Below are 24,471 nucleotides of genomic sequence, written 5' to 3'. Positions count from 1 at the left end.
CCATGTTCTTTCTCATACCTGATTTAGGTCTGGTGACTCTTCAGCGGTCTTTTATGCCCCATTAGCAAATAAGGTCTTTACAGTTACTGATGTGAGGATTTAGATCCAAAATACTTTGGATGACAAAACTGTGTTTTTGCCTGTCTTTGGGCTAGAGTGAGAACAAATTTTTCAAGCGTGCTGCTAAAAAAGATGTGTAACTCTCTATGACAATCAGGGGAAGCAGAAAGATCTTACTATGAATGCTGACAGTTCTTGCAGACTGCCTCAGTCTCTCACTTTCCAGCGAGATCTATGTCTTGGTTGACCCTCTTGTCCTTGTTGATTGCCTTGTTGACAAATGATACAGTGCTTTTATCTGTTGTGTTGTTTCCTGTACAGGCAGGCACTTGTCCGGATTATGCCCAGCATGCCTCACTCCATCACTGTGTTGCCATGGCATTGCTAAGCCGTCTGTTGCCAGGGAGTGAGCATCTGGCTTATGAGGTTTTACTGGATCTTGCCTTTAATCCAGAGTTTCTTCCGTAAGCTTTGCATTTTTTCCTTTGTGTAGTCTGGTACATGGGAAAACTTGAGAAAATCGAAAAAGTACATGTTGGCAGTGAAATTTGTCATAATTTTTGACCTTTAATAGGGCTTGTATTCAAATTTTAGTTACTCATTGGCATATTCTTCAGTCATGGAGCCTTCTAATCAGACCAGCAGAGTGGTGCCAGGTTTCTCTCTGATGTACCAATGTTGAGAAACGTGACCAGTTTCTTTTAATCTCTGTGACAAGAGTCCTGTGATTCCTGATAGAACTGATTCTCACTAAGGCCCAGCATCTGCTGTCCTGAGAGTAGTGAGTCTAGAACATATGTGGGAATTTGACATAGTCTCAAGAGCTTATTAAATATTCCTCAAACTCTTTATTATACAAGTTCTTACACATATTTTTGCTGATTTGACAACTGTGACATCTTCCACCTTGCACTGGAAGAAATCGTGAGCATCTCAGATGTGAAGCTTCACATGTCTGGCCAAGGAAATTGTAGCAGTTTATCTTGTTTGTCACAGTCTCTTTGAAATTTGCCATGGTGCATCCCTGTAGGAGGTTGGACCGAGATGCTGCAAGGAAATACTATAGTTTTCCAGAAAGAAGGAAAGTTTGTGAGTGGTTTTGTTTAGGTGGTTTATTGTGGGGTGTTTTTTCGTTTGGGGATTTCTGTTTGTTTGTTTGTTTTTACAAATACCTGCTCTAGAGCTACCATTTTGTGAGAATTTGGCAAGTAGTCTGAGACCATGACCATGGTCAGTCTCTGATCTGAGATGGTGGCACGTGGATTTGACAAACACAGTCCTCCCTGCCTGCCCCCCTCCCTGCCCCCAATTTCTAACTACCAGTCTGTACGGTTCCCCTGACTTTGCCCCTGCCAGCTGCAAAGCTACTATTTTGAGAATTGTCTTACTGATTCATGTAGGCCTTGTGATATGTGGTATTTCATCTCAGCACCCTGAGAGCTATGCTGGTAAATAGACTGCCTCTCTGCACAAGGGGTTGCAGCCTCCACACCACAGTGTTGGCATTGTGTGGAGGTTTTTCGTGGCAAGGCCTTAGTGTTGCTAACTCCAATTGTAGTTCTGTGACTTCCCTGGAAGTATCAAGATAGCTGATGCTTTACAGGCACTTGGTATTATCATAGCTGAATGCTGTAGAAAGTGTTGCGAGTGCTGGGCATATACTACTTTCCCTTATCCAGGAAGACTGTAAAGATGAATTTCCATGGTGTTTTGTAGGGTGGTTTTTTTTTTTTTTTGGTTTCTTAAACTGATGTATGTCTTTATTATCTTACAGTGAAGGGAAAGCTGGAGGGCCAGAAGCAGCTGACTTCTCTGATATCCTGCATCTGGGTACCAGTGCCAAACTGGCACAGCCTGGCTCTGCAGCAGCATTTTTTTCAAAGGCTACTCGTGGTGCCCTGCTGAGAGAAGCGTATCAGAATCTGCCTTTCATCCGCTCCTGCTATCTTTCTCATTTTGTCCACTTGCAGCCTACCCTTATGCGTTCCCAAGCATCCTACCAAGGACGGAATTACCTCATCCAGTCAATGCTGCTTCCTGAGGTCAAAGGGCCCATCCTGCCTTCAGACTGGCCGTTCTTTCCGCTTATCAGCCTCTACAACAGAGTGACTAATGCAGAGACACGTGGGGCTGTACTGAACTCTCTCCCACTTGATCTCGTCAACACTGTGACCTGGAACCTGCAGTGGGTCTTGTTGCTAGAAACCTGGCGTGCTAAAACCCTTCAGAGCATCCCTACTGCTGCCAAACTTGCACGGCTTATGTGTGTCTTCCTCACAGGCAGTGACCTCTTTCTAGAAGCACCAATCCACCGCTACACGGCTGCCCTTCTCTCTGTGTATTGCCAGCCCAAGGCATTGGACTCCCTGAACTTGGATGCTCCTCTCCCTGGTTTGGCGTCCTTCCATGATCTCTATATAAGTCTCCTAGAGCAGTTTGAAGGCGTCTCCTTTGGAGATCCACTCTTTGGAGTCTTTGTTCTTCTACCTCTGCAGAAGCGCTTCAGCGTTCATCTGCGTCTCTCTGTTTTTGGGGAGCACACAAGTATCTTGCACGTGCTGGGAGTGCCGCTCCAGCAGGTAATCCTGGCGTATGGTAGTTGCCTGTCACTGCATGTTGCTGGGCTCTTTTCCTGTGTTTTTCCAACCTTGATTGGGCATCCACCCAGCACTTCCTCTTCTTCCTTATCCCTCCTTGTCCAGTAGAATAATCATGCTTTCTTTGCTTAGAAGCTGTTCATTCTCTTTGAAGAAAATCCAATGCATGGAATGTAAAATAAAATAGGAACAGAGAGCAATGTTCTCTTGATTTAGGGCTGTGACAGCAGTGTATATGTCTTTTTGTTGTTATTATTTACCTTTTTTTTTTAAACAGTTTGATTGTAGGTCTGAAGAACAGAGTCCAGCCCCTGTAGATGCAGGCCCTTGTCACATAAGCATTTTCAGAAGCCTGTTGAACTTTTTTTGAGAGCAGATAGTGTGTATATGTGGAGGGCAGGAGCTGTGAAATTGTTCAGTCTTCAGTGGAAACTGTCCCACACCCTGCCTTGTCTAATCATTGAGAACCTCCTTCTAATTTATAGCCTGTGTGTATGAAGGGCTAGTCTGCATCCCACGTTCTTCTGCCAGCAATTACCTTTCCCTTAAATAAGTTTGGTCACCTTGGTGAGAACCTTTTCCTTGCCCAGTGCATGGACAAACAGTCATTTTCCCTCTCAACCATGTTTCCCCATTTAGTTATACTGGAGTTGTGCTTTACTGGGTAACTCAGCAAAAAAATTTGGTCTGTCAAGTGCAGGACTGCGTTTCTTTTGAATGGGCAGAGCACAAGAGGTGGAATTTAGCTGGCTTTAAGTTCTGTGTCTGTTGACAGACAATACCTGATCTAGCCTAAAATTTGCTAATACAAAGATAACCTTTCAGATTTTTTTTCTGAACAAGTGTGAACTGGCAGGTTGTGAGATCAGTGCTTTCCATTGTGTGGTTGCAGCACTTTTGCTCTGGTTGTAGTAGCCCTGTGGCCAGTTTTTCTGTATCATGGCCAGATGAGCCTTTGTTTCTTAAGCCATGTAAGACAAGATATGGTGGCCTGCTTGTTATGGTAAGCTCTCTGTTCTCTTGATGTTCCCAGGAGCCCTTCCCTGTTTCTAGTCCAGTTCCACAAATATATGTAGGAACAGAGCTGAACACCATATTCCAGATGAAAGCCTTGATTCTACATCATGTGCTTTATCTTGTTTTATCCCTCAATCCCAGATCCCCCAGTACCATCAGAATTGTGGCATATGTTACAATGGAGAACATTTCAAAGCAGATTGTTTTTCATGTGCTTAGAAAATTTTGAAATGCCAAATACTTTGAACAATGTTTTCATTGCTGTGTTGCTTAAAAACAAACTATGTGATGGAAAATTTGAGAGAGATCACTTGAGGTTTGTTTGGGGTTTTTCCTTTTTGTCTTGAGTTAAAAACACCCTAGTGGGCAGTAGGAATACCCCAGCAGGCAGACTGCTTTTTGAATTGAGTAAGATCAGTGCTTGTCTTTAATTGTGCAAGGATGCTCCAAAGTGAAATATGTAGTTTTAGCCCTAGAGAACTTACCTCAAAACTGAGAAGAATAAAAATTGGATTTCTGGTGAGGGGAGAAGCAAACAAAACCAAGTTGTTACTAAAAGCTTTTCAAACCTATTTTTCAAAGCTAGACAGTGAAGTCAGAAAATGTTGGAAACTTCCCTTAACTCTGGCATGTGCACCTGCTTTGCTTTTCTGGCTAAATGCATAGGTCAGTGTAAGCTTCTCTGCTACATTAGGGGGATGCAGTACGATTGAAAGTACTCTGTTTCCTCACTTGGAAACCACTGTTCTTACCTGTGCCAAAAAGCAACTGCAGTGATTCAAACAGTAAAACATCTCTTCATAAAGCTGAAGAGGTCTTGAGGATTCTTTGTCAAAGGCACATCACATTAGTCAGTGCGGGTGGTAACAGCTCGGCTCCAAATGGGGGTCGTGCCACTGAGGTACACTTATGTTCTGGAGGAGTGCATGCACAAACAGCTGAGGAAGGGCACCCTAAAGTCATGAACTTCCCCTCACTACTTAGACCTGACAAAAATTGTAATGTTGCTTCTGGGTGGGTTTATTGCAGTTTCCTGTGCCTCTCGAGCGGTACACTTCCCCTCCTGAGGATAACCTGAACCTCCTGCGACTCTACTTCCGAACACTGGTCACTGGTGCACTGCGCCACACCTGGTGCCCTGTTCTTTACGTGGTGGCTGTGGCTCATGTGAACAGCTTTATTTTCTCCCAAGACAGCAGGACACAGGTAGGTAATGGGTAGCAGAGCCTCGGGGCTGGAAGCTTTGGACTTTGCATTTGCTCTTTCCAGGGGTGCAGTGTGGCTTGCGGTGAATCACTGACCCTGGGCTTGAAAACAAAGATTGTAAGCAAGTGTTTTGAGGACTGGTCAGCTGTTTGAGAATGAACATTATGCCCTAAAGCACTTGCATTAATGGTAGCCCATCCTACATAAACCTTCGAAGTTGTTAACTGCATGGGCTATGGTATGTCAGGGAAAGAATAAAGCAGAGAGGATGAGGGAGCTGATCAAGCACGGGGAGCATGTAATAGGTTTAGTCTCTGCCTGGGGCAATCTTAAGCTGCAAAGTACTCTTTGCTTTCAGTTTGCTTAAATAACCAAGCAGAAGCCCTCCCTGGCCTTGGGGCCTCTAGCAATGATTACTTGTGCTAACACTTTACCTCTGATCTACATTCCACCTGGAAGTTGAGAAGTCACCTGAGTTTCAAGTCAGGGGAAGGAGGAGAGAGGTAGGCTCCAAGTGATAGCATCTCAAGCCCTTTCTGCTGGAACAAGGTGCTCTTTGGAGCATCATCATAATGAACAAGCATCCCTCTGGAGTGCTGTACGCCCATGGGCAAAGGTAGCATTGCACCATACTGAGCAAAGTATTTGTTTTGTTCCCAGGAGACTGACGCTGCTCGGAAAAGCATGCTGCGGAAGACGTGGCTGTTGGTGGATGAGGTAGGATCTGTAAGGTTCAGTCTGTGCCACTGGGACTTAAGTTTTTCAGACATGGTATTCTTACAGGTTTACCTTTGGCTTTTGAAATTTGTGTTTACCTTGCTAATTTGAGAATGAGAAGAGATTAGCAGCAGGATTTTGACCTGCGATGGCTATAAATACTGTTATCCAGTGCTTGTAGCTGAACTCAAACCACTGAGCCCACTGGAACCTAGATGAATCTCCTGTACTATATTTCCATGCCTCTTGCCCGGGCAGCATTATATCTGGATAGTGAGAGGTCCTAGAGGGATGATGCTAGCACAACTATGAATAGGTGGCCAGCATGATCTCCCTTAACTCTTTAGTTGGATGCTTCCCCTGAAAAGAACAAAACAGACGTAAGGTTTCTCTTTTCCTCACGGAGCTTGCTAAAGCCTATCACGTGTGTGCCAGAGCTGGGTCATTTGGCCCTTTATGTTTAGTGTCCAGGGTAAATTCTTAGATCCCATTCAAAATCCCATTTGGGCTTCTGGCAAGAAGTCATTCTGAGGGCTTGTTGAGGTGGTGGAGTCATGCTTAGAAGAGGAAATCTCATGCAAATCAAAAGTGAATATTCTTAGAAGAAACTCACCTTCTGTAGCTCTTCTGTTGAAGATGATGCAATTGAATATGTTGGGCATAATGGAATTGTACTGACAGGTCACTATGTTGTGTTGGAGACAGGGTGGAACAGATTAGATTCTTTTCAGACATACTTAATGGCTGCTGTTTCTTTCTTCAGACCTTGAAAAAGCACCTACTCTACTACAGACTGCTGAATGCAGAGAGCCCTTTGGGGTTTGACCTTTATGAGCAGCTCCCTCCCATGCGACTGAAGTACCTGCAGATGGTGACACAGAAAGAAAATAAGGAGAATGCACCAGCGCTAGTCTCATAGCGAAACACTTGTGCGAGATGAGAGCCAAGGTGAAGAATGGAAGAGCTCAGTTTATGCTTCACTGATGAAACTACATGCACTTCAGACAGTTTCAGTGTCTTACCTGGACACTCTTGGCATCTTTGCGAAGTGAAGCGCTAGTAGAACGCTCCCTGCCCCGCAGAACAATACACATCTTCTCAAGATATTACAGTACGTGTGTGTGGCCTCTCTGAATGCTGGAGCATTTTCCTCCATTCTCTTTCAGGTGGTTCTGCTTCTCCCTGGAGGTGAGAATGTGTCTGAAAGGCGCTAGACTGTTGAATAAGCTGAAGGAAGTGGAAAAGCTATTTTGTTCAGTCAGGCTGGAGCCTGTGTGTTCTGAAGATATGTCTTTCTTCCTGAGATCTTTCCCTTGCTTTCTTTTGTACCTGGAATTTTGAATGGTCCTTTCCCCACACTATCCCCTGCAAACAAAATGAAAGTCCAACAGGGAAGAAGCTGATCCTGAGAGCTTTTTTTAAAAAAAATATATACAAATAGTTTCTCCAGGACAGCGTTCTGTGCACACAATCAGTCACACAGACAGATTGTGTCAGACTTCTAAGAGACAGTAGTTCCCAGTGCAGTGGTACTGGTTGTCTTTTGGATAGTCTCTAAACTGCTTTCTTTTCTTGGTTACATGCATAACAACATCAAAAATAATTTCTTTGCAGAGCAGAATGCTTGGCAGTAACCAGTCCCCATTAGAGAAAAAAAGTACCTGCTTGTTTAGCTAGAATAAATATTGGTTGCCCTCTGAGAAGAGAGGAATGTAATTTAAATTTTAAAGTGGAGTTCCTAAGCTTAAACCTAATTTTAAAAATTCCTAACTTGATCCCACTTCTACATCCAAATTCTGTATTGCAGCCTCAGACACAAGGGCTACAAATACAGTGCCCTAAAAGGCTCATCACAAGTACCAGGTCAAGTGCAGAGTTTACCCTAGGTGTGCTCTCTTTGGGTATTTCGTTTATAGCCAATAATTTTTGCAGAACTGCAGTCACAGCCTAGCCTGAAGACCTAAGCTTCTCTCTCTCCCTGTGAAACAGCCCAAGCTAGCTTCCCTCCAAAGAAACCGTTCCTATATTAACCTTGCTCCAGTGAATGTCCTAATAAGAGTGTGAAACACTGTTAATAGGCCAGCTTGTAATTGTTGAAATTGTTCCAGACAAGAAACAAACTCCAGCTAGCAACTTTATGGCTGTGGTGCTGTCTTTGCATTGGCAGTTTTCTAAATGTACCAGTCTCCCTTAGGTTGCCAGAAAATATACCGTTTCATCTTTTCCCCCCTTATTTCAAATAGGACATGGGCAGAACTGATCTTTCATTTTAATCTCTTTTTTTTTTTTTTCCCTTCCTATTGCAGCTTTTGATCTGTGGTTTCTCTCTGCTGCAGATCAATGGCACATAAAGTAACAAAAGCACGGTAGTCAACATGGGGTTTTTGTTGTTAATTATTTTAAAAGTACTTGATGTGATTAAACTTTTAATCAAAGGCATTCAAGTTTCTATTCTGTCTAGATGGTGAGAGCCCAGCAGTTGCCTTTCAGGAGCAATGGATGGTAAAATTTAAGAACTCCTAGCTGCCCATTTAAGAGCAGCCTTCATCAAGGACTTTGCCTTTTGCTTTTCAGACCTCCAGCTATAAAAACTCTTCTAGTCCTTTGTGTGATGCAAAGTTGAGTTTTGTAATGTGTACAGGGTGTAAATAAATATTTTTTGATAGCTCTGCAGGGGTTTTTTTGAACTATGAGAATGCTCTCCTTTATTTAAATCTTTCTTGAGTTTGTGTAGCTCTGTTTGCAATTTATCAATATCTTGGGAATGCAACTGCTGTGAGGAAATCCACTAAGCTTTGGAGCTCTGTAGGAGAGCTCTTCAAGCCAAAGGATCATCCTGCTTGTGTGGTGGGTCAGTAACACAAGATAGAAAATGCTGTGTATACTTGGGGAAGGTGCAGGGTGGGTATTATGTGATTTGTCACGTGCCACAGGTGGGAAGACTGTAAATAGAATTATCTGCAGATGGTGTTTGTAGGTGATGAGAGAGGAGGTGGATTTCATTTATTTTGTGAACTCTGGAAAGGAAAGGATCAGGCTTTTGCCTGATTCTCAAAAGCCCCTCTTGTTCCCAAATGTTTCTCAAGCCATCAGTGTGTGCTCGGAAAATACCTACATCTCTTGACATGAAATTCTGATGCAAGCATCAGCAATGGAGGGAAGGAAAGGAAGGAATCCCAAATAGTTCTGCAGGTCACAGTTGTGTGCACAACATCCTAAGGATGCTGCATGTGAGCTGTAAGCTTTCAAAACTTTGGCTGTCACTTGAATTTAGGATTGCTGTACCATCTTGAATTTTTTTAAGGCTTTGGACAGCCTTCTGACAGATTTCTCTGCAGAACACTAGAGGGCATTGCTTTATCTAGTTTAAATGCAAACTTTCTGTGCTTCAGCGTCATTGGGACTTAAAAAACCCCAAGAAACAACCAACCCTTAAACCTGGTTTGAATTTTCTGCATTTTTTATCTTTGCATATATTTTTGGAGGAAGTGTGCAGAATTAAATACTTTTTGATGTGATTGATTGCTAAGAATCACTCAGTGTTTTACCAGCAGGAGCATTTTGGAAAAATCATGGTAGAGTGAATAGAAGCTTAAAACTTAATGCAGTCTGAATCAGGACCAAAGTGTGCCAGTTCTGTTAATGCAGTTTAATCCTGATCAGAGTAAGTGAGGAGATGAAGAAAATTAAAACAGTCCCAAAAGTTGATGTGACTTCTTAACTCCATATCAAAAGCTTAAGATTTCTTTGAGAAGAAAATAATTCTGCTGAAATAAGACCCACAAATAGGTTTATAGGATTGAAGTGGTTCTGAGAACCACATGTGTTGTTTGATAACTCTGATCAGAAGACAAAAAACCTACCAACAGCCAAATTAAAAAAATCCCACAGATGCTGTACTTTAATTCTTAGAAAGAAAAAAAAAATATCTTCTGGTCCTTTTGGTTTCATCCAAGTTACTGACGTTATCCCATGTAGGAACAGTGGGAATCTGTATTGGAACAAATTCAGCAGGGGCTGTGCTGGAAGGCAGCAACAATGTGTTTTTAAAAACAAGTGGCTGATTGGACTGAAGATGAGTTGAAGAAAATCCTTCTAGTATTACTGTTGAGTTGGCAGGTAAGATGGTGGGGCTGTCACAGTTTTGCATCCTATAACTTTAATGGCAGCAGTTTTCTGCATTTTACTGAATCTTTCTTTGCATTTTGAAAGGAGAGTCTTCCCATCACCTTGGAAGCATGTCGTTTTGTACCTAGAAGAAACAGAGTTGATTTGTGATGCTTTGACTACATGAGTGGTTTGAATTCCCTGGGTTTAGGATCCCTATGTGGTGACTTGGCCCACTTTTCTGAGCAGGGGCAGTTCCCAAAGATGTAGGCAACTCAGTAGCTGGCTGTACTACACCCTGAGGTAGGGCAAAGCCTGGCAGAAGAAAGTGAAGAGTTAGGCAAGGAAGAAATCAAAATAGGACTGAAATCCTAAAGAGTAAAGTACACATGAAGCAGTATATGATTAAAGCACTTGCATTCCGCTGTATTTATTGACTTGACTATCACTTTGACAGTGGAATTTAATAATCCATTTCTAGACTAATGGATTCTGTCTGGCCACTTAATATCAGGCAAACCCTAAACACCTTTTACTGATGAAGTCATGGATAGCTAGAACAAGCCATAAGATGTGGGTATATAAATATACTACAGGTCAGACAAATGGGGTTCTTCTGGTGTCAGACAATGTAGAGCAGAAATGTTTGTTAATCCTCGCTTTTGCTCCTTCCTAGTTCTGCAAAGTTCTTGGAAATCTCTCATCAATGAAGTAGTGCTGCCTCCAGCTGATAATCAAATTTGGGGGCAAAACATGTTTTCTTTCAGCTTACAGAAGCTCATGTAAGCTCTCCATTCACAAAGCTGGTCCTCTGATATCCCTTGTATAAATAACTTTTGGTAATTCACTGGCCTTTGCCCTAGTTTTTAAAAACTGGCTTTCTTCCCCCCTTTGAATGGAGAACACACAGTGAAGACATGCTCTCAGAACTGCTGTTGTATTGTGTGTTGAGTGGTGATTGTACATGGGTAAAATGGCCACTGTGTGCTCCTCCCCCTCCCTTTTTTTTGTAGTAATCTTGATTCTCAAAACAGCTCTTGCAAAAGTGCTCTATGTGGATTTCTGGCCAGCCCCAGGCCAAAGAAGAGCATGAAGAGCTCCAATTCAACCCTGACCTAGAAATACTAGCCCTGTCAAAGCACAACCATGTGTGTGACAGTGTATGTTAAAACGTGAGGTTGGTGTGTTAGTCGATTGCTAAGGCTGGAAGGAAGTTTTCTGGAACAGTCTGTGTGCTGGGAGCCTGTCCTGAGGGGTGGCAGCTGTGGGGCTGGGTGGATAACGAGGAACACCTGGGTCCAGCACCATCCCTCAGAGAGCCTGTCGAGGGGCCAGCAGCAGCACTGACAGGAGGAAAATACTGTTTCATCCATTTTATCTGCTTTTCCGGAGTGCCAGGTGGCTGGCAGGGGCTTGGAAGGCCACAGACCAGGTTGGCAGTGTTAAACCACGTGTTTCGTTGGGTTGAGGCTTTTGCATGGCTGAGGGGGCTGCTGTGTTTTTGGGGCTACTCTGATGGTTGCCTCACGCTTCCCCGAGGGAAGGAGGGAGAGTTGCCTGAGGCCTCAGCCTTGTGCTTGTCCTGCCCTCAGTGAGGCCTGTCTCTGGGGTGGTTTAGGGGGCACTGGGGCGCACTGAGGGGGCTCTGGCAGGCCCTGGGCTCCTCCAGCCACTTAGTGTGGAGGTGGGAGGCAGGAGGGGCCCAGTCCTGGCAGTAACTGAGGGGACAGGGGAGCGGGAAAGCAAGTGCTGGAGGTCCCCCCACAGCACAGCCTCGCTCCCCGACTGTAGTGACCATTCTGGGAGGGGACAGTGAAACACTGAGAGAGACGGTGAATGCAGAGGACGGCTCAGCTTTCGGGTGCTGGGTTCCTGGGTCTCTCACATTGAGGTGAGGTTTGTGGTTCCCCCTCTCTCTCCACAGCGTCCCACTCCCCTAGTACTCACCTCGTTTTTTCTTCCATGTCCCCATTGTCCTTCACTAAGCTCTCCTTACCCCTCTGTCTCTGCCTTTCTATTTTGAGTTTTCCCCCACCATGGTAACTCTAGTTCTTTTCTGTTGGCGTTTCTCACTCTTTTGGCTGTCTGCAGAAGCAATCAGTAATTCAATAGTTAAACTGGAGAACTGAGATGCCGCCACTGAGTTTGAGGTGGAAGCTCATGTCTCTTGGGGTGTTCATCTGAAGGTCTGGGCAGATGTCCATAAATAACGTGCACGACATGCCCATTTGGAAACCTTATGGCAAAGAAGGCTGTAACTTTACTTTTAAGACTCAGATTGCCTGCTGCGTAGGTGGTGTGAGCACACCATGCCATTTGGGTCTGATCTGTCAGATATTTGACGGCACTTTAGCAATTAATCTATGGGATCTGTCTGCTGAAAGGAAGACTGGCGCTTGTGTATCAAGTGACTTTTCTTCACTGTTATTGCTTCCGCTACTGTAAGTTTTTACCTCACAAAATGAATGAGCATGTCTCCAAAAACAGTATTCTTGGCTTCCTTAGTGCATGTGGGCTTTTAGCAGCTTCCTTCACACTGCACGTTCAGGGTGACTCTTTGATCTCTTCAGAGCAGCAGGAAGTGCAAAGAGCTCTGAATTAACTTCAGGTATTGTGTTGCCAGTAGTGAATTGTAGTTTCAGAGGGGCATTGGTTTGTGTTGCACCACGAGGGTACAATGACAGCTACATAAGTGTGCTGTGCAACTGTGAATGTATGGTATTAGCATCCTTCACAAAAAAGCAGCTTGCTACTCCTAGCATCAATATTTCTTTCAATATAGATTATCAAAAATAAATTTAGAATGATACAAAAGTTTCTGCTAAAGCATCATGTGTCTCTTGTCTCTGACATGAGTGTCAGCTCACTCACAAAATGTTACTTGTGCTGCCACCCAGAAGACGCCACAGATGGTGGCTCATTTTTGTTCCTCTTGGTACTGTCTGATGTAAGATTGATCAGGTTTGGATCGATTAAATTATTTGGGCAGGAGCTGCCACTGCTCTCCTTCTGTCTGTCCACTGTTAAAAGGAGTAGGAGGAAAGAGAATGTAAAATATACTTTTTAGTGTTTTTCTCTCTCTTTGGTGCTGTTTTGTGAACACTTAAAATATTTATGGAGGAGAGTGTGGGCTTGCTGACCATGCTTCTTTGCGATGAGGTCTTATTAGCAAGTTTTGTATTTTATAGCCATCTCTGAAGCTCAGATATTTGTCGGGGGGAGGGCGCTTATATTTTTTGTATCAGTACAATTTGCAAGTTAAAAATAGGATTCAGAACTTTGAGTATTTGTATTCAGCAGTGACTCTGAATAACTACACCCGTGCACCACAAGTCAAATGGTTTCATTCTCAGCGTGCACTGGTGCCGGGATGGCCAAGCATTGCACTGCTGGAAAAGTTAGCAGGTGTGCCCATGTGCATTTTGCAGAGCTCCTCTACCTCTAGAATTACGATGTAATTGACAACATTGTCTTAGGGGCAATAAATTGTGTCTGTCCTTGTATGAGTCTCTTTTGCTACCAAGATACTCTTGAGATTAAGAAACTAACTAACTTTTGCAACCGAACTTTCCCTTTGAACCAGCAATCTTTGCTTACTGCTTTCTGTAGCTATTTATTTTGGTAATTCCTATAGCTAGCTGCAGATGGAAGAAAGAAGCAATAAGCCTACAGCTAGCATGGAATTCTTGGCCTTTATTTAAACAGAATATACAATTTTATAGACATAGTAAACCCTTGCCAGGAACATTTTCCAGAATGCAGTTTCTGGTCTAAATTAGAGAGAAAATATGATGCACCCTAGAAATACTGATAGCCGGAGGTTAGGGTAATCTCTCATGATGTGGGAGACCCCAATTACGGAGCTAGCAGCTGTTCAAATGTGAAAGGTTTTCCCAGTTTTCTGATGTTTCCAATTTTCATGCTACAGTGAACTTAAATGTGACATTGTCAAAATTGTACTCAAAATTGAATTCATATTTTCTGGTTCATCCTCAACAGACTATTTATGAAGAATTAATTGTTATAGGAAAGAGGTTCTTAGGGTATGATAAATGTAGTTTGTGGTTTAGTTCAGGCTTCTTTTTTGGTAACTGCATATTGTTCCAACAAACTGTACTAAATTGGTAACTGGAAAATGTTCCCACAGTCTCCTTACTGTATACTGTACTCTAAACTTCACTGGTGCCTTTGTGATTTGCCAGCTTTGTTCCCAGTGTGAGAGGAACAGGAAAGAGTGAGCATGAGAGTCCTACTGGGGTTGTGCTTCAGCGTGCAACATTTACCAGGAAGTTGCATGCATTAAAAAAGCTGTCATGTGCTCGTATTCTGCAGGCTTATCAAAGAAACAAGCTTCACCGCAAGAAACAACTTGTTCTTGGATCTTTTTTCATAAGCTGTGTTTGGCTTTTGGTTTGGTAGTGAGACTGTTGAGGTAAATGGATTGTCAAGACCGGGAAAATGGTAACCTAGGAGGCTTTCCTGGTGAAGAACACTTGGATGTTCTGTTTTGAGAAGATGCCGGTGAGAACATCTCTGAAATAATACGCAGATTAGCCTTGATCTTTTCCCCAGGGAATCTATTCTTAGATTTTAATGGGAATAGAATCACGGCCTCTGTTTAGTAATGCCAAAGGGTCATGAGAGGTAAATGCTGTAAGTAACCATAATTGAGTGCTTCTTTGATAACGAGCTCTCCTTTTCATCTAGCTGCAAAATAATAACATATTTGCCTTGACAGATAGTTGTGGAGAGCTCAATTCAAAATCAGCCTTTGCACACCCTGACTTAGGTGTCGTCTTAAGTGTGAGCACATGTGCTCGTGTTAAAACACTATCTCTCTCAAAGCTTAATCTTTCTTTTGACAGATGTGATTGTCCTCTTACATTTTTATTAGAGTAAAAATGCCACACTATTTTATTATGTCAGTGTTTCACGTCTTCTGTAGCTCAAGCTGTGTCTGCCTTTAGGATTTTATTGCTGCTTTATTCCTCTAAGAGATAATTATTAACTACATTGGGAGACTAACTCCTTACTGAATAGCATGGTTGATGCTTTCATGGTTTGGTTTTGTCTGCTCTCTCATCCACTCTTGCAGACTTCCATACTGAATGTGAACCCCAAGGAGTTTTGGGACCCCTGGTAATGCTATTTGTAAAGAAGTTTTGAAAAAGAGATGTGCTGATGAGCCATCCTGGGTGGAAGCTGGAAGTTGTGCTTAGGATGAACCTGTGTGTTTTCCTTTAATGCCTATCAAAGAGGGCTATCCTTATGTTTTGAAAATTGACTGGTTTGGACCACCTATAGTTTCACCTGCTGACCACTGATGTGTTCAGCAGCCATAACTCAGGCAATATCGAGCTGTCCTGGTTTTGTCCCTGTCTCTATTTGAATATTGTCCAGTAGGCTTATTCAGTGGCAAAGGCATAAGCATTCTACTCTTCTGCATTTGTAGTTTATCTCTTAGCACTCAAAGTTTGGGAAGCGCTAATTTCTAACTAGTGTGGAAAAGGTTTCATGAAAACTGGACCATGTTGAACACAATAATAAGTTTATTATCCATTGCACTATGCATCTCCAAGTTCCTACCCCCCTTGTAGGAGTGGCAGTGAGTGCATATACAAAGATTGCTTCACCTAATGCTGAGATAGGGAAGACTCTTTTAGTCAAGTATTACAGCACACAGAAATGCCACACACTCTTTTAGTCTGGCGAACAGACTACTGTATTTAGATGAATCTGGAAGATTGATTTAGGTAGTTACTGAAATTGGACTGTTTCCAGACCAGTGGGATTAACAACCCTCTTTTTGCAAAAAGCGTTATGAGATCCTTAATGATCACACAAGGTCAGGACCCGGTTTTATGTCTCATCTGAAAGATCATGAACTTATAACTACTGATCTGTCATTGTGTGATCTGACTATCTATTCGAGAGACTGCTTTATTTTAGAAGAGATTTGTGTAGCCAGGAGTCTAAATGCCATCAAAGCTTTTAGTCCTTGCCATATTCCTTGCCTGAGGAGGTTTCTAACAAGTTTTCATTATGATGTATTGTTTTTATTTGTTTTTCCCTTTTCACAGCAGGCCACAGTGAGACTGCAAAGATTATTTTCCAGTTTGTCTGTCTGTCATTTGCTGCTATGCACAGAACTGCTTACTGATCTAGGCCTGAAAATCAATTAATTCCCGGGTTATTCAGGAGGGTATCTAGTTCTCAATGCTTTTTTCTGGGTGAGCTCATCTTGCTGTCTACATGGCCACCTCTTGGTAAGGCCCCTCGTTACCTCTTACTGTAAAACTGTAGCCATAGCAAACTATATAAATTCAGCAGGTGTGGATACCATACCAGTCCTGCTTTAAGCATTTCGCAGTTAACTGTTTTGTGTGTGCATGTGTATGTATGTTAACCTCTAGGAATCGTATGAGCAAAATCTTTCTGGTACAGTAGCTCCACTCTGAAAAGGCATGTGTTAGGAACTTAGAAGTTCTCTCTCTCAACTATTCTTAGCGTATTATATACAACTTAGCAAGTGTTTTTCTTTATAGTAGAGGTATAGAGTATGGACCCAGCTCACAAATGCATTGTTTATACGGTGTGGCCATCTGATTTCCACCCTCTTGCACTCACATTCGTATGTGGCCATATGATTTCCATGATGCCCACACAAGCACAGTCACTGTAGTGTTTTTTGATAGCACAAAAGTGTGTATTCATGTTGTTCCTGTCAAAGGCCTGTTTAGCCTGCAGCAAGGAAATGTGTCTCTGCAGTAAGATCTCTCCCACCAAGCCAGATGTTATCTGACATGGGAGAAAATGGACAAAGGAAAATGCTCTCCTATTTCAGGGTGCCCAAGGAACAAGCTGTGTCAAGTCTGTTTATTATGAAGTTTTGTTTAGCCCAAAGAGGACATTGCTGCGCGTCATCTGTGCTTTCAGCAGCTTCATTTCAGCAGCAGCAGAGGAGGTGAAATGGAAATCAGAAGGTCTTAATTTCAGAGAGAAATACATTTGTTCAGAGACAAAAGGCTTTTCTCTCTCGAGTCACAATATATTATTACCCTTGATTTGATTTGGAAGCTATTTAGGATGCTGCAGTCGTATGGTTGGCTGGCAGTCTGGCTAACCTCATCGCTGATGTGCCTGTGAATGGCAGACTCTGAGTTGGTCACACTGTAGTGTTTGACTCATGGACACCGAGGTCAAATGCAATAGCTTTGTTTGAGGGACTTGGCACCAGCAGTGAAAAGGGATGCGTGAGCTTGTAGTGAAACGTAGGAGCAAATCAGTCCTTTCCAAAGAGGTGGGTGGCGAAGGAAGCCAAGTACTAAAAATGAAAATAACACCTGTGGTATTGTGCATCAGTTAGAGTTTCTGAATCATCGGGGGAAGGTAAGTCAGCAAGGCATACTTGTCTAGAGGAAACTTTTTGTCCCAGAGCTCTGACCTGGCACAGCAAACTTGAAAGGCTTGCTTCATACTTTTTGTTGCCTGTGCACTCTGCTGTTTAGAATAGACTAGACTATTTCAGTTGGAAGGGACCTACAATGATCATCTAGTCCAACTGCCTGACCACTTCAGGGCTGACCAAGTTAAAGCACGGTATTAACAGCATTGTCCAAATGCTTCTTAAATGCTGACAAGCTTGAGGCATCGACCACCTCTCTATGAAGCCAGTTCCAAAGCCTTTGAACCATTCCCATGTGTCCTACCACTGGATCCCAGGGAGAAGAGCTCAGCACCTCCCCCTCCACCTCCTCAAGAGGCTGTAGAGAGCCACGAGGTCGCCCCTCAGCCTCCTTTTCTTCCAGCTAGACAAGCCCAAAGTCCTTAGCCACTCCTCATAGGACATTCCTTCCAGCCCTTTCGCCAGCTTTGTTGCCCTCCTCTGGAGCCATTTGAGGCCCTTCACATCCTTCTTGAACTGTGGGGCCCAGCACTGCACACAGCGCTCCAGGGGAGGCCGCACCGCCGCTGAATCCAGCGGGATAATCCCTGCTGGGGACCGGCTGGTTCTACTTATTGTGTGTGATGCACCCCAGGGTGCGGGTTGTCCTCGTGGCTGCCAGGGCACACGGCTGCCTCCCAGTGAGCCTGCTGCCCACCAGCACCCCCAGACCCCTTCTGCAGGGCTGCTCTCCAGCCACTCCTTTCCTAATTTATACTTGTGCCCGGCGTTACTCCATCCCAAGTGCAGAATCTGGCATTTCGGCATCTTAAATTTCATCCTATTAATCGTAGCCCAATGCTCCAGTTTATCTAGATCCCTCTGCAAGGTCTCTTCTCTCTCAAGAGAGTCAACAGCACCTTCCAGTTTGATATCATCAGCAAACTTGCCAATGGTGCATCCAACTCCTGAACCCAGATTGCTTATAAGTATATTGAACAGAGCTGGCCCTAGAATTGAACCCTGAGGAACACCTTTAAAGTTGATCCCTCAAAATTTGGTCCTCAACTTGCCCCTCCCCCACCCCAAGCTTTTGTAATTTTTTCCCCCATCAGTATATCTCAAAGCAGTCTATAAATGCTAATGCACTAAGCAGCCTGATGCCTGCTTGAAGTAGTCTGTTTCTCTCTTCTGTTTGACAGATGGGAAAATACAGCACAGACTGCTTAAGGTAGTTGCCCAAGGTCTCACTGCAAGTATGTGACAGAGGGAGAGTAATCCCTGTGCAAGTCTTTCCCTCTTTTCCTCTCCTGTTAGCATGAACAAGTTCCCCTCACTGCTTCTGTGGAGTTTCAGACTTCACAGCTTTTGGACTTGCCAGTGACTGTGAGGCTGTGAAGCCCGAATAAGGTCTTTTGATACCACCTCACCTCAACAAACATTCACCTTTTAAAATATACTGTTTATCCAAAGCTAAGTTTCAAACTTTAGTCCCTAACCTTGCACAGAGCTTGACTGCAGGGACTGTTCTTGCCGAGCCTTTAGGATCCTGACAAGGCGCATCTGCCACCATGACTGACTCCCAAATGACTGTCGCTGCAAGCGTGCATGTGTGCAGACCAACACAAATATGTTTGTAGGCTGGTTCCCTCAGGAGTGAGGTCTGGGGAATCCTGCTACCCTTCAGACCTTCTCTAATAACATTTGAACACACAGGTCAATTTGAAACCAATGTGACAGAACAGAAAGCAAATATATTAAGTCCCTGTGTGTTTCACAGGAACTGGTGGCTGAGTAGAAGAGAAGTAGGCATCTGTTAGTGCCTCTGCTGAGAGAACAGCTTGGCTATTTCTGCCCATGTCTGCTCAGTCTGGTAGGAGCCAGTTGGCGAGTTAACACGTACCTACTGGCAGGCCATTCAGTAGCTCTGCAGGTCCAGACCGGCGCCACGGGGCGTCCTGCCCTTCTGGCATACCACTCCCTAAAACAGAGAAAGGCGTGGGAGCCTGAACCTTCCCGGTCAACTTTAGGAGATGTGGATGAGAATGTAGCAGGAGAAATGCATAAGAAACTGAACTTCTTCCATCCCACTGTTTATGGTAAGATTTTTTAATTATTATTTTTGCCATTACAGTAACTGTTATATCTGTGGCATATATATATCTCAAAGAAAACATGGTGCTAATTGATTGGCTGGCAGAAATGAAGAAAGAAAGAATCCCGAACACTTGGGATTCTGTTTAAAGCATTTTGTACACAGCAAAAGTGATGAAAAATGCATTTGCATTGGTATGCATGAAGGTGCTATCACATGGTCTGTGAGTGAGCAGGAGGGCTGTATATGTAAGGAAATAGGGAAATGGTAGCAACGAAGCTGAGGAGCAGTGTCCTGGACAGAGATGAGTATTGCTGAAGGGCTTGTTCTGTGCAAGGCCTTGACTAATGATCTGGGAAATAACAGCCCATTAGTTCACTGATGCTTCTAATGCGGAAAGCATTGTGAGTACCAGATAAATACAAAGGCATCTAAAAGTCTTGAAATCTGGATGTAAGTCATACAGCAGAATTCAAACAGGGGAAATCATATGAAACATGGCTTAACTGGAGAAATAAACCTTTACAAAAGAGGTTGAGAGAGGTCAGCTCGAGCTCATAAGGACTAAAGCACCAGTTGGAGTCATTGGGCATGTGTGTACACAGCAGCCTCTTCCCAAGGATCAAGGTGGTGATAACCTGAATCACTTTATGTAATTTGAAGCTGACATCTAAGTGGTGTCCCACGGCAAACCTCCCCTGAACAAGACTACCCTCTGAATGAGTAGAGAGAGTTCCAAATGCAGAGTGCAGTGGAATATTTGAAATGTGGTGATGTGATCTTTTGAGTAGAGCTCAGAAAAGAGTCAGAGAGACTGCAGAACTGAGAGGATGTGTTTAGGAAAGAACAAAGTAGATTATTGCTAGACCTTACAAAAAATAATGAAGATGAAATTTAAAAAGCAGCTTTGTATTAGCTTGTAAGCAAAAGAGGGGAAGAAATAGCAAAAAGAGAAACTGTTTTGGGAGAAGTGTTCCTAGAAGAGTAATGAGGATTAATGGGAGGAAACTGTGCACAGAAATCATCCCAATTATTTGTTGCTTTGTTTCGAATAATGGACTTGCACAGAGAAGGCCTAAGGCATCTACACTACAGTGGTCAAAGATCCAGAAATTCTCTGCTTAGCTTGAGACTCAGAGAAAATTCGAAGATGCAATTTCCTTGTGTGCTTGGAGGCATTCTCCTCTTCTGCTTGAGAAAAGTGATGACTCCTCTCTTATCCTTCACATTTTCACTTTGATTGTGTTTGCCTTCAGTCTCTTTCTGGCAGGAACAATTCCTCACCTTTAGCCTTCAGTGTATATTTTGATGGGATGTTCAGGTACACGTGTATTTTCTCAGAAAACCTCAGGCATGGCAGGCTGCAGCAGAGGGACATGCTGTGCACTGAAGTGCACAGTTAATGCTAATTTGCCTGAATGGGTCCTGGAGGCAATCCATAGGCTTCAGAAGGTGTGCTGGTAAGGAACCACTTCGTCTCTTCAAATAATCATAGACATATTTGTTTTTATAGCAAGTTATTTTCTCTCCCTAGGAAGGGCAATGCTTTCTTTCCTTTCAAATGCCTCTGAGCTGTTGGTTGATTTTTGGCAATCTGTTTTCCAGAAGTGATCTTACAGCACTTGGCCTCTTTCAGGTTTCTCTGCCCTCTGTGGAGTGCTATGATGGAGGATTGCATCGTTGTGCCCCCAAATACCCTTCTTTTTGTCAGTCTGTTTCCCCTAATTGTTGCAGTTGTTTTGCTTGATGGAATAATTGCGAACTCACTCACTATGCCTAGGGGAGGGCAGGAAGAAATCAATCTTATATGTCATTAAAAGTACAGACAAAAAAACCCCAAAACAGATTCCCTTGCGGGTATCCATGGCTTTTAATGTCATTTACATGTAGCTTGATTTTTGCTAATGAACAAGTTGTTTGTTTAGGGCTCTTAAATGAAGCTTTAGCTGAAAGAAGAGATGGGAGAAAGGAAAGGGGTGGAAGAAGGTGTATAATGCCATGAGAACACTCGCATGAATTGTAATTTTGGGGTTGGTGCGGTTTTGGGTTTTGGTTTTGTGGTTTTTGTTTTTTTTTTTTTTTTTCTTCTTCTTTTAGCTAGAGGAGTTGCTCTACTTTGTGATCCTCAAGCAGCTCCTCTGTCATTTGCAAGGTCAGGATTTTCTGGCTCACTTGGAGAGGATGCTCTCTGACCAATGAGGCATGAAATAGCAGTTGGAGGAGGACTTGATAAATATTGATTCAGAAATTGCCATGGCTGCTGACTCTGCGATTGGCCTGTTTACCCAGCAAATGGAAGAGGAATGGAAAGAAGTTGTCCATTTCTCAGCAATGGTGGCACATGCATTTTTCAACACTGTCCTAGATATTTAAGAGGAAAGGGTCTGAAAGCTCAGCCCAGCGTGTTTTTTCAGGACAGCACTGATCCATTACAGCAGATTCGACTTTTCAATCCTTTCTCCTGCCAGGAGCCTTCCCTTTTTAGTTTCATTAAACTCCATAAGGATGGTTACACTGTCCAACCCGGAGAAGGGAAGTTTTCCAATGCAAGCAGGGTAGGCATTTTGCTACTTTGGGGAATATCTGTACAGCATTCGGACTAAAATGAGTATACACTGCCCGTGCTCTAAAGCTGAATGAATTATGTCTCAGCTAGCTATGAGCCTGAATCTCTTGTTCCCCACAGAGTAGTCTATGCCTCTTACCCTGCTGGATCTCAGCAGTATAAAACGTGAACCAGCAGAGTGTTATCATACCACTTCAGTATTTTGCATTATGCAGTTGTGCCACTACTAACCTGCTATGAGGAATCCAAAATTCAGGTTTCCTGTATTATCAACCAAAACCAGAATTAAAAGCCAGAATTGTGGTAATTAATTCAAGCTCAGTGCTGTGCTAATGCAGTTACCAGAATTCTGGGATGTCTCAGAGTACAGGTAAAAATGAGCTCAACATCTGCCAGCTGTAGTCAGTGAAGGCATCCCCTGGGTGAGCTGTTTCCAAATGCCACCTGAGCTTAGGACAACCTTGGCCAGTGCTGCAGGGTTGTCCCTTTCCTATACACTTGCAAGGAACCCTATGCTTATGCAGTGCTTCCCATCCATATTTTTCCTGTTAAACGTGGAGTTTACATATAAATTGTAAGAGGCGATCACTGAGTCTGTTCTGCTACAGGAACTTTAACACCTTCTGATCTTTCTGATCTACACTTTCAGCATGTTCAAACCTCTGCAACGTGAATGGGAGTTGTTTTGTTTTCTTTTAATTTCTGTGGCTTGACAAAGTTGCTTCAATTAGAGAAGTGCCTGGGGACTCCTGTCAGAATCAGGAGCTCTCCGGGTTGAGTGGTGAAGCTATCTAGTATTATAGAGAAGACTGGGAAGAGGGAGCTTCTGTTCTGAAGAGTTCGTGGTCTAGGCAAAACAAAAGAGAAAAGGAATGGGAGAGAGGAGGTGTTTGATAAACAGAGACCTGAGTTCAACTGTGTGGAATTGTTTTGTGAATAATGAATCAGTTGGGGTAAAAAAAAAAAAGGCAATTTTCATAATATCTGCATTAGTCAGCTTGTCTGAGTTTGCCAACATGTTTTGACTAGATTTGATTTTTGAAATTCACAAATAACCGACAGTGGTGACATTCAAGGCTTGCTCCTCAGCACTCCCCTGTCCAATAGCTCGACTGGCCCATGAGAGCGGTAAGTCCCATTCCCCGGCTGTTTCTGTGTGTGCTCTCAACGCCAGAGCGCAGGGCCCAGGGAAGAGGTCATCGCTACAATCTGTGCGTAGCCTGCTCTGTGACAACTCCTCTGGCCCAGAATAACCAGCCTTCAGCAGTACCAACTCACGTGGGCTTCCTCCTCACGTGGGCCAGCCTGGCCCTTTCACGGCCAGGACCCCAGCCCTGCAGGGACAGAACCGAGGTTACTTCCTTTCACTGCAAAGCATCGGGATGGTTCGTGGTCTGGTGGCAGAGCTCTTTGCTTAGCCCATCTTACCCAGCACACAGGTGTTCCTTGCTGCTCCTGTAACCTGGATGCTGTCAGCAAGGTACTGCCAGTCTCTGCCCGTAGGCCTCGCCTTTAGCTGCCTGCGGGGAATTAGCCCTCCCATACCCTGCTGCCGTGTGCTGGGAGGTACCCCTTGCAGACCGGCAGGTAGCTTCATCACAACCCTCTGGGGAAGAAAGGGAATTGAGGAACAAAACCATATAAAAGCAGGTGTTATCTGCATAGTGACAGGCCTCTGCTCTGCCACAGGCATATCCTCATGTACTCCCTCGTCCTGATCTCACATCTTAGAGTAATAACCTTCACAGGTCACTGTGCAGTAATACCGCCTTCCTGATAACCTCCTTCAGCTTGCTTGGGTAATGAGTTGCTTCTAGAGAAGGACACCATTTTATTAACATCTGACTATAAAGAAATATTGCTGTGAGTTGGGCCAGGGCTGAGAGGGGGCGGGGGCAATGGTGTATGGTGAAAACAGATTCAGGAGGTTTATGGATGTGTCTTTCAAAAAAGCACAGGGCATACAAAATTACCACTGGAATAAATGACACTGATACATTTTGGGAAACCCAGGCTGTTAAAACGTAGATACAGTGACACTGCCTGGCTCCTGCCTTCTAGAAGAATGATTTTTTTTTAAAAAAAACTATTTCTCTTTTGCATTGCCTGGAGGTCAGAACATGAAGATTTTCAAACCAAGCTATCAGTTTTTTTGAGCTTCACATTTAAGCAGGCATGATTCTAGCTGATATATGTTGTACTCAGCTGTGTGAAAAATACATACAGTATTGTCCTCTAGCATCACTGGTCTGTGCACGCTGAGTTCTCATATGGTTTATGCTGTACTTTGTGTTTAAAAAAAAAAAAAGTTCACTGTAAAAACAGTGGGAGCCTGGCTGATATAATGTTATGATCATGGAAGAGTGGTAGGAGTGGATTAGTCTGTTTAAGCCTTCCTGTCTGCAGGCTATGAGACTACAGACAGCAGAAAAAGCTGAAGAAACAGCCTCTATCAGAGAAAGATGGTTCAGGTGAGATAATAATCCCCATAGTGTAAGATGAATGGTAATACAAGTGGAGGACTTTTTTAATCTTTTGAAACAGTAGAGTAGGTGGTTCTTGTCTTCATAGCTGGGACGTTATCAGATTTGTTCTCAGAATCTTTATTTTTCCAAGAAGTCCCTGTTCTTTGTGCTGAAGATTCACTGGAGTTAAAATCTCCTGGCCATTGCTTTCAACTCTTTGGAGTTGTTAGTTCATTATGAACAGGGTAACAGTGTGC

At 43.5% G+C, this 24,471-nt stretch overlaps 1 protein-coding gene across 5 annotated transcripts in view; it reads left to right on the top strand.

Annotated features, from left to right (window-relative positions):
- Nucleotides 1-24,471, top strand: part of RPAP1 (RNA polymerase II associated protein 1) — a 74,651-nt gene that overhangs the window by 34,249 nt on the left and 15,931 nt on the right. For 3 of the 5 annotated variants that reach the window (XM_074867815.1, XM_074867814.1, XM_074867817.1), the window contains 5 exons: nt 382-524; nt 1,835-2,639; nt 4,704-4,880; nt 5,541-5,597; nt 6,361-8,270. In XM_074867815.1, coding sequence (XP_074723916.1) covers nt 382-524; nt 1,835-2,639; nt 4,704-4,880; nt 5,541-5,597; nt 6,361-6,516 — 1,338 coding nt within the window. In that variant the 3' untranslated portion in view covers nt 6,517-8,270. Of the gene's footprint in view, nt 1-381; nt 525-1,834; nt 2,640-4,703; nt 4,881-5,540; nt 5,598-6,360; nt 8,271-24,471 lie in introns of those variants that run through there. The other 2 variants (XR_012628860.1, XM_074867818.1) reach the window with 2 other exon arrangements.

The sequence above is a fragment of the Strix uralensis genome, chromosome 4 (genome assembly GCF_047716275.1).
Source record: "Strix uralensis isolate ZFMK-TIS-50842 chromosome 4, bStrUra1, whole genome shotgun sequence".
In the NCBI taxonomy this organism is placed as follows: domain Eukaryota; kingdom Metazoa; phylum Chordata; class Aves; order Strigiformes; family Strigidae; genus Strix; species Strix uralensis.
The sequence above is the reverse complement of the archived record's forward strand: the minus strand, read 5'-3'. Positions and strand labels throughout refer to the sequence as shown.